The 14,922-nt window shown below is 44.7% G+C and overlaps 1 protein-coding gene across 1 annotated transcript; it reads left to right on the forward strand.

The window, feature by feature from the left end:
* Positions 1 to 5,381: 5,381 nt before the first annotated feature.
* Positions 5,382 to 9,412, forward strand: LOC109749680 (probable ubiquitin-conjugating enzyme E2 23). Its single transcript, XM_073509601.1, has 6 exons — positions 5,382 to 5,637; positions 5,761 to 7,091; positions 7,196 to 7,318; positions 7,655 to 8,068; positions 8,572 to 8,644; positions 8,730 to 9,412. Exons 1-6 carry the CDS (start codon positions 5,382 to 5,384, stop codon positions 9,410 to 9,412), a joined length of 2,880 nt encoding a protein of 959 aa, XP_073365702.1.
* Positions 9,413 to 14,922: the final 5,510 nt, after the last annotated feature.

A 14,922-nucleotide genomic window follows, 5' to 3' on the forward strand; every position in this document is an offset into this window, starting at 1 on the left:
AACCTGGGCCTTTTTTGGCCCAATTCATTTTTCCTATCGGCTAGTGACTTTTTTTGTAGGGACAAGTTTGTAGGAATATCATATTTGACGCTTACTATGACAAACTGTCGGTGAAAAGAACAGGGAACAGGTGTGAGCGAACGACATGGGCTGGCCCACTTTCAATAGGATATCGGTTTCGGGAACCCTCTAGAGGGGGAGCTCCTATAGGCCGCTCGCTGCGGCAAAGTGCCGGCGCTTCGCCCAGGAGCGGCTAGCGTGGGCCGGCCCATTTACAGTGGCACGCGGCGGCACGTTCCTGAGATGAAAAAATCGCAAAAAGGAAAATCGCGCTAGCTCTATAACTCGAACACTAAACTTCGCACTAATTGGCATGCCGTGCAAACCAATGCGCCATAGACCATCTCATGTTCAATTAGCAGCGCGACAGTTAAAGACGTGCAAGAACAGAGACTAAACTTAAACATTAATTTGCAAAAAATCCTAAAAACTACAGTCCATTTATTGGGTCGAATCGACAACCTCCTACAACTGAATTTTTCGAAATTATGAATATTTTCTTCAAAATAAAAACATTTTTCAAATTTTCGTACAAATTTTGTAAAACAGGAACATTTTGATGACGTGAACAAATTTGAAAAAGGGGAACATTTCTTGAATTTGTGAACAAAAAATAAAAATGTTTACTTTTTAAAATTTCCAGAACATTTTTTGAATTTGTGAACAAAATTGAAAAACATGAACTATTATTGAATTTGTGAACAAATTAGGAAAGCTGGAACATTTTTTTCAGTTCCCAAACATTTTTTGAATCTTGAGAACAAATTTTGAAAAATCCTGAACAAATTTGGAACCGCGGACAATTTTTTAATGTACGAGCATTTTTTGAATTTTGAGAACATATTTTGAAACGGAGAACAATTTTGAAAAATCCCGAACAAATTTGGAAGCGCGAATTTTTTTTGAATATGTGAACAAAAAATTGAAATCCGGGACATTTTCTGAATTTCGAAAGTTTTGTACTTTTTTGTCTAACGAGAACAAATTTTGAATTTTGAGAATATTTTTTCAAAAACTGAACATTTTTTGAAAACACGAACAAAATTTTCGATTCTTTTTTAAAAAAGAGAAGAAAAGGAAAAGAAATAAAAAGAAAATCATAAACATTTTGTGAAACTGCAAACAAGTTCTGAGAAAGAAAAAAACTGGAAAAAGAAAATGAAACAAAAAACGAAAAAATGAAAAAAAAACAGAAACGAAAAATGAGAAATGAAAAAACAATAGAAGGCAGAAAAAGAACCAGATAAAAACGATACAGGAAACAACCCGGTTCAGGGAGTGGGTCGGCCCAGGTTTGTCGCTGGCTCGTGCGGTAGCCCGACATTTTGCCGCAACGAGCGGCGAATAGGGATTTCCATCTAGAGGTTCCCAAACCGGTTTTTACTATATTTTTTTTCATTTCAAATTTTCCTTTTTTTATGTTTCTTTTCTTCTTTCTCCCTTTCAAGTTTATTTTCCATTTTTCCATTCCTATTCCTATTATTTTGCCTTTTTCTATTTCAAATTTTATTTTATTTTAGAGAACTTTTGAATTCAGAATTTAAAATTGTTACTTTTTTTATTTTTTGTTCAAAATATTCAAAAACATTACGCTCAAAAAATGTTCATGATTCTAAAAAATGTTTTTTTTTCAAAAATGTTCCCGTTTTCTGAAATTTGTTCGTAAATTTAAAATATGCCCAGGAGTTTTCCAAAAATGATTGTGGTTTCAATTTGTTTTGAATTCCAAAAATTGTTCCTCCTTTTCAAGATTTGTTCACAGATTGAAAAACATTAGAGAATTTCAAAAAATGTTTAGGTTTCAAAAAATATTCAGGGGTTTCAAATTTTTTCAGAATTTTAAAAAAATTCAGTAAGAAATGATCATTTTTTATTTGTTTTAGTTTGTTAAAAAAGTTCAAAATGTCGAAATTTATTTTATTTATTAAATAAATGTCCGCATGTTCAAAACATTCTTCCGAATTGGAAAAATATTCGGGATTACAAAAATTGTTAACAATTTCAAAAATATTGTTTTAAGAAAATGTGAATTTAAAAATTAGTTTGCTTTCTTAAATAAATGTTCAGGTGTTCAAAAAATGTTCAGTGTTGGAAAATGAAATATCCGGGATTCCAAAAATTGTTAACAATTTCAATAATGTCCCTTTCTTAAAAAAATGAATTTCAAAATTTGTTTGTGTTGTTCAAAAAATGTTCGAACTTTGAAACATTACTTACCTTTTAGAAATTGTTTACGGTTTCCAAGAATTGTTCATATAAAATCAGGAAGTATTGAGTTCTGGCACCATAGTTAGTTCTTAGACGTTAGCGCTGCGAAGCAGTCACTTACAATCGTCAGCTGCCATGGTTATCAGCAGCACTTCATTACCCCCCTGCTTTTTGTGATTTTTTTCCTGTTGCGCTATGGTACCATCGGGAGCTTACGCAATAGGCCGGGCCAGTCAGATGCGTATCCTATGCGAAGGAGCGTCCATTTGCCACAAAGTGGGGCATATAGGAGCTCACAAGTTTCTATGTTCGATCTGGAAGTTCACCGTGTCTAGTGCTGCCCTGGGGAATGATTCGTTTGATCCCGGGTCTTCGCAGGGTGAAAGATAGCTGATTATCGTACCCATTTCCTATTTGGCGCCCTTAGCGCCCGTCGAAGACTATTTTACAGACCGACGCACTTCCCCTGGCTTGGGCTTGGCCCATTTATGCTTGTTTACGATTCTTCAAAGTTCAAAAAATAGGTGTATGATGTATTTCATATCCGAACATGTCGGCTCAATTCTAACCAAAAGACCAACTGGGACAACTCACGTTATGTGACATACCTACAGTTTTTCTTTGTTTTGTCTCAACTTTTAACACTACAAAGATCACTATAGTTTTTTTTTCTGTTTTCTTATGCCATTTCTTCACGATTTTACTTGTTTTTTTATTTTCTCTTTCGCTTTCCTATTTTTTCAAAAATGCATGAACGTTTTTAAATTTGCATGAACTTTTTTTGGTTCCTTGCTAAATTTCCAGTGAAACTTTTTTAAATCCTTGAACTTTTTTTTGTTTTTTGCAACTCTTTTAGTGAACCTATTTTTCAAAATCGCAAACTTTTCTCAAATCTATGAACTTTTTGTAAAAATTGATGAAGTTTTTTTAAATTCGTTAGTTTTTTTTTCAAAATTGTGAAAATTTTGCAAATCTGAGATTTGTTTTTTTATAATCCTTGTTTTTTTCAAAGTTGATGACCTTTTTTCAAATTCTCTTTTTTTGAAAATTGATGAACTTTTTTCAAATCCATGATTTTTTTGAATCTTCAAACTTTTTCCAAATTCAAGTAGAAAATTGAAAATTCATGAACTTTTTAAATTTTGTGAACATTTTTTCAAATTGGTGAACTATTTTCAAATTCATGAACTTTTTACGTGCTTGCAAGAGAAAAAATTGCTCGATGGACTGAACGATTAGTTCGCAAGGTCAAATCGAGAGCGAGAGGAGCGGTTGAGCGAGCTATATTTGATATGGCCCACTACGGAGCGCGTGAGCGGCAACTAGTCCTCGTTGCGCTTAAGAGGATTTTGAGCAGATCTGGTAAACGTCCATCCCGCCAATACTGTTTAAGGGCGCATGCAAAACTTTTTTACAGTAGCGCGAACCCTCTTACGGAACTGATCCTATAACCCGTCCGGCAAATATTTTGCTGGACATATTTACGGGGTCTGTTCCGCGCCGGAGGGCTCGCAGTACCGCAAATCTTGTATAGCTTCGTAAATTAGAGAATTCAACAAAGAATAACGAATGAAATCATATTATAAATTAAACATATGAATATAAATGGTCCGGAAAGCAATTCGAAATGCCACAATCGTTTTCATTACATCAAATATTTAAATTTGAATAATTACAACACCAAATTGTTCAAATCACACAAAAATACATGAATAAAAATGGGATTCTATCTCCCCCCATAGAGTTGCCAACGATGCTCAATAAATTTAAGCTTGAGTTGGTTGTGTGAATCACGGTCCTCGATCTTCCAGTAGGTCTTAAGAAATGCAGTGATCTCATCTGTGTCCCTGGCAGGCTTCACACGGCTACCAACATTGTCATAATTGTACTCCAAGTCCAAATCCCTCTCATCCTCGATGATCATATTGTGTAAAATTACACAACCTGTCATGATATTTCTGAGGGATTTTTTTATCACAGAAGCGAGAAGGACCTCGAACAATGGCAAACCGAGCTTGCCACACACCAAATGCCCTATTAATATCCTTTCGGCAATTTTTTTGTGTTTCTTAATTTTGGGGTCACTAATGCTCTTCACAAATGTTGACAAGGAAGGATAGATACCGTCAGCAAGATAGTACCCCATGGTATACTCATGGCCGTTGACGGTATAGTTGCAAGCCTTAGCAAATCTGACAGCCCTTTCTTCGTCCCCGCCTGCCGAAGCAAATCCGACAGCCCTTTCTTCTTCCCCGTCGACTAAAGCAAATTCGTCAGCCCTTTCTTCTTCCCCGCCGGCCGAAATCCCGTCCTCCGGCGCTCATGGGCGACCCCGACCGATTCCGAGGCTCACAGACGCTGGAACCAACCGGGTCCGCCGGCTACAAGGCCACGCGCCAAGCTCCAGGGATCCATGGCGCCGGTGGTGGCAGCGAGCCCGCAGACACAAATTGGCGCCCCTGCGCTCAAACTTGGTGGAATGGATGCGTCGCAGGGCGGTGGAGCTATCGGATGGCGCGGGGCAGCGAGAACAGGCGGGGATGTGTGGTGGCGGCGGCGGGGAGTGGAGGCGGGAACGCAAGCGAGCGGAAAGAAGTTCGTGCCAAGGGAAAGGGGAGCCGACAAAAAACGAGGGGAATCCCATAGATATGAAGGAAATGGACCCGCATATCCAGGATAAAAAAATTCACGGTCGAATTTGCGGGATATATTCGGGCCGGCAAAACAGCCTCCACCCCGTGAACCGACGGTTATTTTGTCGGATGTCCTGGTTTGGGAGATCTGCTTGAGATGGTTTGTGGCGCCAACCATGAGCTCTCCTTACCCGGGTCCTTGTGTATAGGCCGCCGATGTGTCAGGACCGGCCCTGGACACAACCTCAACTTGGATGCAAACTTGGAGGCTTACTTTTCAAGGAAAACGAGTCTGTCTAGTATACGAAGAGTTTAATTCCCTGATTATAACTTCCTTACCCGATATAAGCAGCGAGGTGTGCTCGGGTCGAGTTGTATTGTGCTTTTTATGTGTTGCCTTGACCATCCGCACCGGTTTTCGTGTTTGCGCGAACCGTCTACAGCAGATCTAGTCGGTAACTGGAATTCGATCCAAAAGAGATGAACGTCGTGGCAGAACCTTCGAAGATCTACCTGTTAGACCTCGTGAGTTTTGGACATGAAAGCGACGGGGCTGGCAGCCGCGGCCTGGTAGTACCGGACACCTGGGTGCACAACGACTCGCTCCCTGTCGGGACCGTCGCGATTCTCTGCGTCGACGGCTCTGTGGTGACCAGGAAAGCCTGCGACGTCAACGTCGTCGACAGAAGCTACTTCTACCCCGGCGAGGTCGTCGGATCCGCGTCGGACCTCGGCGGTCAAATCGGCGTCGTCACCAACGTCACCGTAGCGGTCGACCTGATCGAGCGCACCGTCCGCGGCGGCGAGCCGGCGAAGATCGTCAAGGGTGTGCCACCATCTCGTCTGCGGCGCGTTAAAGGGCTCAGCCTGGGCGACTATGTCGTGTCCGGGCCGTGGCTTGGCCGGGTCGTCGAGGTGTCCACTGATGTCTACGTGTTATTCGACGATGGCGCCATGTGCAAGGTCCCCGACGCAGAGTCCAAGATGCTACGATCAGTGGCCAAGGCCGACGCCCTTTACCGCCCTGAGATGAATAGCCCTTTTTACCCGGGGCACCGGGTGACCGGCGACCCATGTGCCGTCTTCAAGCCCTCCCGGTGGCTCAACGGCCATTGGAGGCCAGAGCGTAGAGCAGGCACCGTCACCAAGCTCGAGATGTCCGGCGTCCTCGTCCACTGGATCGCGTCGGCGCACGGCGGCACCGATCAACAGCTCGTTCAAGAGTTTGCTCCCCCGGCCTATCAGAACCCTGGCAATCTGACCTTCTTTTGCTCCGCGTCTGACTGCACCTGGGGCGTAGCCGACACGTGCTTCCTTCGAAAAACCAGTGACGACTCACTTCCCGCCGCCGCCGAAACCAACAAGGGTGCTGGCGATGTGGCCTGTGCTCATGATGGCAATCACCAGGAGGATCGACCCGTCGCATGTTCAGACGACGAATATGAGTATGACAGTGACACGACAGAAGAAGATGAGCGCGAATCACCAAGTACAACTACGGTCCCCACAAAGCAGCAGCAGGAGATGAGGTTTTACCGGAAGCAGCTAAGGAAGGATTACTTCGATGGTCACAGGAGGGCGCGATGCCGGGACGTCGGGAGGTACGTGGAGTTGGACCAACTGCCCATGAGCGTCGCTAGCACCCACACCACCGTCGACGTGTTGTGGCAGGACGGCACACGGCAGCTCGGTGCACCATCGACATCCCTCGTCTCCTTCAACATCTTGAACGAGCAAGAGTTCCTCCCAGGGCAGTTTGTTTTCGACAACGCCTTTCCCGCGGCAACTGCCCCCGTTGATGCTGCCGTCGGTGTTACCGGCGACGATGACGGTTCAGCTGCGACGAGGCGTGTGGGCTTCGTCAGAAGCCTGGATTGCAAGGACCAGATGGTGCACGTCTCGTGGTTCAAAGCGGCGTCACGCCCCGGCCAAGCAAGAGAGATCGATTGCAGTGATACCGTCAGCGCGTACAGCCTAGAAAGGGAGCCTGAACGCTATGCTTACTATGGAGATGTCGTTGTTCGCCTGCTACCATCAGGATCAACTGACGGCCCAAGTGCACCGCCGTCACAGGGCAACCATAAGAACAAAGCCGATCTTTCATGGGTCGGGCGTGTGGTAGACCTGCCTGATGGCTTTGTCCAAGTCAAGTGGGGTGATGGTAGCACGTCAACGATAATGCCATCTTCTGTCAGCGCTACTTGTTACTACTACTAGTACCTTCCGCTATACTTGTACGTGCATGCATTCTCTACTCAATTCATTCACAGTTCTTTTGACATGAAACCTTTCAGGTGCTGCCCAGCGAGATATGTGTCATCAACGAACAGAACTACGACGAACTAGAGGCTGAAATGGGCGATTGGGTGGAGGACGACGGCATTGATCCACCCCAAGAACCGGCAACCGACTACACGGTATCTACCCACCATTAATCTGTTCACTGTTAGCAAACAACAGGACCTCGGCCGGTTCTATTCTCTCAACCACCAAACATTTCATATCAATTTAACTTGTTTTTTTTAATTGAGAAACTCCTTGCTCTCGTTTTCATTTAATTGAAACCGATAACGATGAGCTTCTCAATTTAAAAAATACCCCCTCTACAAAGAAATATAAGATCGTTTAGATCACTAAAATAGTGAGGGAGTAGTTAACTGAATATCCAGTTTTTTAGGGTGGTTGCAGAATTCCATTTTCTACTTGTACGCATTACGGATTCCATTAATAAAGTGATGGGCCTTTTACTCTAGGAAAATGTTCCACAAAACCCAACCGGCGTCGACGGCGACGAGGATCCTGCGGGCAGAGATGGCCCTGCCGCGATAGCAACAGCCCGCCTGGGTTCCGCCGTCTCGTTTGTGATCGGATGGGCAAGCAATGTGTTAGCTCGAGGTAAAAGGTGTCTATCAGATTGGTCTTCGCCGTCATCATCAGGCTCCGAGTTATCTGCAGCTGCAGAGAATGAGGGAGCACCCGAGACAGTACCTGGTGGTGGTGACCATCCTAGGGATGACGCTGCAAGGGAGGTCATCGATGCGGACGATCCTGCCAGTGAGGGGAAGGAGGCTGCAGATGCTAACGGCAATGAGGAGCCATTCCGTTTTCTGCATTTTGACGTACGAGATAGCCCTCCGGATCACCATTACCTTGACACCGCGGACCAGGTATGGTTCACCAGCAAATGTTAATTGCGTTCCTGATATGCAGACAATTAGCTCTGATATTCACAAATCCGGTTCTTCTATAGCTAAACTGCATCTGATTTCCTTGGCAAAAGAAGCCACACCCACTTAGCTACGTTGAGAAAACCACGTGTCATACGTGGTAGCAACCCAAACCTGTTTATGAACAAATAGCTACATCGAGAAAAAATCTAGTACTCCCTCCGTAAAGAAATATAAGTGCGCTTAGATCACTATATTTGTTTACAGAGGGAGTAGCTGATTTTTAAAAAAAAATCTATTTTAACTAAAATCATGACAACAATTTTGAAACCGGGGGAGTATTATTTCTGGTGGTTTTGAATGCCCTCATTTTTTCCCTATATATGGTATACGTCCAAATTCATATAATAACCACAAGTTAAGATTAGCCTTTTTCCTGCAATGAAAATAAAAGATTAAGAAGTCCAACTAACGCTCTTCTCTCCGTGATTCATGAAACGCAGGGCGGCTGCGGTGGAAAGAGGTGGGTCAAGATAGTGCAGAGAGAGTGGAAAATACTAGAGAACAACTTACCAGGTACCGGAGCTAGTACTTTTTATGGTTTCACATGCGTGTAACGAGCATGCCCTATGAACCGAATTGACTGTGTCTAATTGTGCAGATACCATCTACGTGCGGGCATTCGAGAACCGCATAGATCTGCTCCGGGCTGTCATGGTGGGCGCTAGCGGAACACCGTATCACGACGGGCTCTTCTTCTTCGACTTGTTGCTGCCGCCGTCCTACCCAGACGCACCGCCGCAGGTGTACTATCACTCGTTCGGACTCCGTCTCAATCCTAATCTATATGCCTCTGGAACAGTGTGCCTCAGCCTTCTCAACACCTTCGGCGGAGAGGGCACGGAGATCTGGTCACCAGCGACGTCGAGCCTGCTCCAGGTTCTAGTCTCCATCCAGGGCCTCGTTCTCAACAACCAGCCCTACTACAATGAGGCTGAATACGAAGCTCTGGTCGGCACACCAGAGGGTTGCCGCAATGCTTTGCCGTACAACGAGAATGCCTACCTACTCACCCTGCGAACTATGCTTCATCTACTGCGCCGACCACCTTTGGGGTTCGAGGAGTTTGTCAGGGACCACTTCCGCCGCCGGGCGAGGTTCATACTCAGGGCATGCGAGGCATATCTTCAAGGATGCGACGTTGGAACGCTTTGTAGTGAGGCATGTGCCACCAAGAGGAGTAGCGAGCGGCAGTGCTCACCTGGGTTAAGGTTCACGCTCGCCAATCTGGTGCCAAGGCTCGTTGCGGCATTCGCGGAGATCGGTGCCGAGGGATGTGTGTAATGTTGATATTTTTGTTCTAGTATTAGGAGGATAAACAAAATGGTATTGTGCTTTTGCTACTATATGTCCAAACTCGTGTGCTACCAAACTAGTGTTTTAGTTCAGATCAAACCAGTAGGGGAGACATGGTGGCAAGGATGGGCCCATGCCCGACCAACATGCATTTTTTAAATTATATTGATGATTTCTTAAACACATACTGCTTTTATGTTAGAAATATGTCCTAGAGGTAATAATAAATGTATTACTCCCTCCGTCCCATAATATAAGATGTTTTCTTGATACTAGTGTGGGATGGAGGGACTATTATATTTTCATATCCATAATTAAGCTTATATTTCGTGTTATCGTTGCATTGATTCTTGAATATGAGTTCGGAGGAAAACTTAATTGCATGTGTAGAAACATAAGCACCAATAGATATGTTGTCATGCCTTTAAGACTAGCTCATGTATTGACAATGATCATGTTTTCTTGATCACGAACATTGCTAGGACGCTATCAATAATGAGAACACCTTATTATCAGAACAATAGAGCTGGATAGCCCCAACTTATGAATTACTGCAATATCACAACGGTATTTTTCATATAAAGTGTTAACGGTTACTTAGTTCTTCCTTAGACCATGAGAATATCGTACACGGAGCTTTGTGCCATAGGATGTGTGTAGTGTTGATATTTGTTTCTGGTATTAGTTAGGAGGATAAACAAAATGGTATTGTATTTTTGCTACTATGTCCAAAATCATCTACTATCAGATAAAACCACAGGAGGAGCCCGGTCCCGACCAACATGCATTTTTCATTAGATCAGTGATTTTCTTAAACAGAAACTATTTTAGGTTCTAAATATTCTTTAGAGGCAATAATAAATGTATTACTTCGTCTGATCGAAATTAATTGACGCAACTTTACTACAAATTAATTGACGCAACTTTAGTACAAAGTTGTACTAAAGCCGCGTCAATTAATTTGGATTAGAGAGAGTATTATATTTTCATGTTCATAATTAAATTTATATTTTTGTGTTATAGTTGCATCGATTCTCGAATATGAGATTAGGAGAAAAACTCAATTGCATGTGCAGAAACATAAACACCAATATGATCCCTAGTCATGCCTTCTAAGGCTAGCTCATGTATCGATGATGATCTTGTTTTCCTGATCATGAACATTGTTAGGACGCTATAAATAATGAGAACACCTTGTTACTAGAAAATGGAGTTTGGTAGATCTAACTTATGAACTACTGCGAGATCACATCGTTATTATGTTGTCGGCATTTTCATCTAAAGTGTTAACATTTACTTAGTTCCTTAGATCATGAGAATATTGTATACTAACATACCAGATGGTTACTTTGGGGTTACTGGATATGAATAAAAGGAATTTACAGGTATACCAGAAGCGTACATCCCAGTATCGATAGTTCAAAACTAAGATTTGCTCCTGTGATGATAGAGAGATACTCTTTGGGCCCACTCGGTATTATGGTATCATTATTTTCTGTCTTAACACATGTGATTAAGACCGCGAGATATCGAAATAAGGATACGAGTAAAGAGAACAAAACTGGTAACGATTTGCCGAATTGAACGGTTTGGCCTAGAATCTCGACTATGCCAAGGTGCCATGTTGAGTTGGCGACATAGCACATGGCGCTAAAAACAAAGATATGACCCAACGCAGAGATCGTGTCGGCATTAACTGCCGATCTTATTTGATCTCTGAGTTCACCATGCGGGACCTGCACGGGCAACTATTGTCGTAGTAAAATTTAGCAGATCCCTCGATACGGTCTCCCAGTGAGGTGAGTAGATCGGAGGGGAAACAAGACCAGATTTACCCAGGTAAGCCCTCCATATGAGGTAAAATCCTACTCCTGTTCGTGTTGTATTGACGTATATATATAGGTGTGTGCAGACTGCAGAGTACATGTTACAATAGAGGGATAAGTTGTTCTATCAACCAACACGACCCCGACTTTTAAAGGATACTGACACCCTAGGGTTTACAGTTTCCTAGTTGGCTACATAAGTGGAGGGGTCCACATATCCGGCTTCCTTATCTTGAACGGTAAGGCATCTCGAATCTTCCTTTTGCAAAATTCATGGGCTGGCATGACGACCCAGGGCAAAAACCGGCCTAGGGCACCTCGGGCCGGCCTACTTGGGCCAACAACCAATGAGGTGAGGCACCCCTGGGCTGTAACACCTTCAATATCTCTCTCACAATTGTAGCTCAAAGCAAAAAGAGATGAACATGAATGAATGGTTTGAAGAAAGAGATGGGCTTGGCCTTCAAACACTCAAAGTCCTACTCTCTTGAATCTCACAAAGTCGCTCAAAACAGTCACACCTTCTCATGCACTCAAGGGGCGTTGGGGGTCTATTTATAGGCAAAGCAGAAACCCGGCAGTTACTTAGGAAAGACTAAGTAGTTCAAAAATGTTGGATAAAAATCCTCGATACTACCACACAAGTTCAAAATTCGAACAATGAGGAGAGCAATACACGTTCCTGAAATGCACGACACTTGGAGGTACTAAACTTTCCATATAAGCCTATAAAATTTCCAAATACTCAGAGGTATCAGGCCAGAAATGTAGCTCACTTATGCAAAAGATAGAACATGCTTGAAAGAACAAGAAAAAATGACTCTCGACGGTGTTGGAGTTATTGTTGTAGTGAAAACAAATTTTGTCTATGGGGTATCTTTAGTAGTGCAGTCATAATCAATTTAGTGTTAACAAGGGCGTGCACGACGACCTTATAGTGAAGGTTACCATACACTCGACAATAGTCACACAACACGTTTTTTGAATATGTTTAGTCACCTCGTGGGAGCACAACCTAGTCCTATGTTAGGAGGACCATGGGTGGGGCTGGACGGTTGCGGGATTCAGATCATGCTCAACTCCTTAGGACCCTCTCCGAACTCCAGATCAAGGTCGATCCAAGTCATGTGCGACTCCTTGGACTCGACCCTAGAGGTGGCTTGGGAGCTGTGAATAGGCCCAAGAGCTCTTGTGCCTTCGCCTTACGTGTATTCAAACGAAGGTGGAGTGATTTATACGCCCATCGGGGCCTTATATAGCCTAGAAGTCCTTGACAAATGACCAAAATTACCCTTAAAAGTAGGAGATTGGAGTGTAGAACTAGGTAATATTACGTCCATGTATTTATGGGCTCCTAGGTGGGCTAAGAGGGGAGTTGAGGCCCATCAAAGGGGGTTCCTTCCGGGCTTTCTTTGTTTGGGCTTCATTCTCTTTGCTTCTTTATCTTCATTGATGACTTTGGCCTTTTTTGCCATCTCCTTGACCTGTCGACCATGGGTTTTTACTTGGCCTTTCTTTGACCAGTTTAGATCCTCCTTGGCTAGGATGGACTTTTGTTGACCGCCTTGGGGTTTGTTGGCTTCTGTTGACCTCCTTGGGACTTTTTAACTAGTTTAGACTTTCACTGAACATCCATGTCAGACCAATGGGACCCGCTAAGTGGGATGTGACGCCCGGATATTTAAGCTACAGTGAACCTCCGCTAAGGATGCCACGTCACCTCGATTACTGTTGCTAGTCTCACGTTAGTTCGAAATCGATTCAAATTCAAATTCAAAATCAAGCAAACAATAAATGTTTTCAAATATTAAAACCTAAATGTTCTGGATGTGATAAATAATTCGTAAGTAATATTGGTGGACAAACAACATTTTTGTAAAATGTTTGACTGCCCTAGACTAATTAAAAACAGTGCCTAAAATAATAATTTAATTGCTTTGAAATTATGAAAATACTAAACTAATATATTTTGGCTACAAACTAGGTTTGGCAGTGGCCTGTATTGATGATACTAACTTAGGTGCTAACTTGGTATTTCATAAAACTAAAATAAAAGAAACTATAATTGAAAACAGAAAAGAATAAATAAAAGAAAAGGAAAAACAAAACAAGCAACAAGAGAACAACAACCACCCCCCCAACTGGGCCAGTCGGCCCAGCTAAACAGCCGACCGACCAAGGTCCCTCCCTCGGCCCACCTAACCCCTATATCCCCGGTCCACCCCCGCAAACCCCAACCCACCCCCACGATCCCCACTCCCCCCACTCCCCCGATCCCCTCCTGGATCGGGATCGTCCTCGACGCCCCGGCTCGTCCCCGCCGCCTCGCCGTTCGCCGGCGCCACCCGCCGGACCGCATCATCCTCTTCTCCTCTCCATCGTCCCCTCGTCACTGGGCCGCACCCGCTCGTTGTCGCCGTGCACCACCACCGCCGTCGTCCTCTCCGTCACCGAACCGCCCCCGAGCTCGTCGCCTCGTCCCCGTCGTCCTCCCCGCGCCCACTGCCATTTCCCTGCAACCGTCGGTGAGACGCCGCGCCTCCCCTCTCCCCCTGTCGGACGCCATCCGCCGCGCCCGACCGCGCCGGTGCACGGGCCAAGCCCCGCTCGCTGTTCCTCCCACTCACGCACCGTCGCGCCATGCCTGACCCCGCGACGCACCTCGCTGCCGCACCCACCGTGCTGCTTCTCCCCGACGCCTGCGCCCTCGCTCGCCTCTGTGCTGGCCGCCCCTCGCGGCCATGCCATCGCGCCACTCCCCACTGCCCCTCGCCTCGCAGCACCGGGCCGCGCCCCGCGCGCGCTCTCTTCGCTGCCGCTTTGGGCCGCGCGGCCCCCTCCGCCTCCGCGCCGCTCCGGCCGCCTGCCGGTGCCGTGGCCGCCGGCGCCCCGCGGCGCTGGGCGGCACCCGTTGCGGCCGTGTCCAGGTGACCCGGTGCCCGCACCCGTAACCACTGCCCAGCGCCCGCTAAGGCCCTGGGCCATTGACACATGGGGCCCGCCCCTGTTAGATAATGTAAACCAAAAATAAAAGATTTAAAAATATAATAAAAATTAATTAACTAATTAATTAATTAACCCTATTTAATTAATCTAATTAGCTAATTAACTTAACTAATCTGTTAACTAGACTAATTAACTTGGTTAGTTACCAAACAGAGTATGACAGCTGGGACCCACAGGTCAGTTTGACCCAGTCAACGCCCTGTTGACTACTGACATCATGATGACGTCAGGAAACACTATTCTGGATAATGTTGCTTTAAAATATTTAAATAAATAATTAAAATCAGAAAATGATTAAATCTTTAGAAAATCATATAAAATAATCCGTAACTCGGATGAAAATACTTTCTACATGAAAGTTGCTCAGAACGACGAGACGAATCCGAATACGCGGCCCGTTCGTCCGCCACAGATCCCTAACCTATCGAACACGAAACTTTCCCCCTTCGGTTCATCTGTCCGAAAACGCGAAACACCGGGAATACTTTCCCGGATGTTTCCCCTTTCACCGGTATCACCTATCCCTACGTTAGGTCACCCCTAGCACAACGTATCGCCGCGTCTTGCTTTGTGTTACATTTGATTGCTCTGTTATTTATTGTGTTCCCCCTCCGTTACTTCTTTCCGGTAGACTTCGAGACCGCTGCCGATGTTCGTGCGTTCGAC

The sequence above is a fragment of the Aegilops tauschii genome, chromosome 2 (genome assembly GCF_002575655.3).
Source record: "Aegilops tauschii subsp. strangulata cultivar AL8/78 chromosome 2, Aet v6.0, whole genome shotgun sequence".
In the NCBI taxonomy this organism is placed as follows: Eukaryota; Viridiplantae; Streptophyta; class Magnoliopsida; order Poales; family Poaceae; genus Aegilops; species Aegilops tauschii.

Coding starts and splice junctions, on each gene's coding strand:
- LOC109749680 (XM_073509601.1), top strand. CDS start 5,382: ATGAACGTCGTGGCAGAACCTTCGAAGATCTACCTGTTAGACCTCGTG. Junction 5,638..5,760: donor ATCCGCGTCGGACCTCGGCG/GTCAAATCGGCG, acceptor GGCGCGTTAAAG/GGCTCAGCCTGGGCGACTAT. Junction 8,069..8,571: donor ACCTTGACACCGCGGACCAG/GTATGGTTCACC, acceptor CATGAAACGCAG/GGCGGCTGCGGTGGAAAGAG.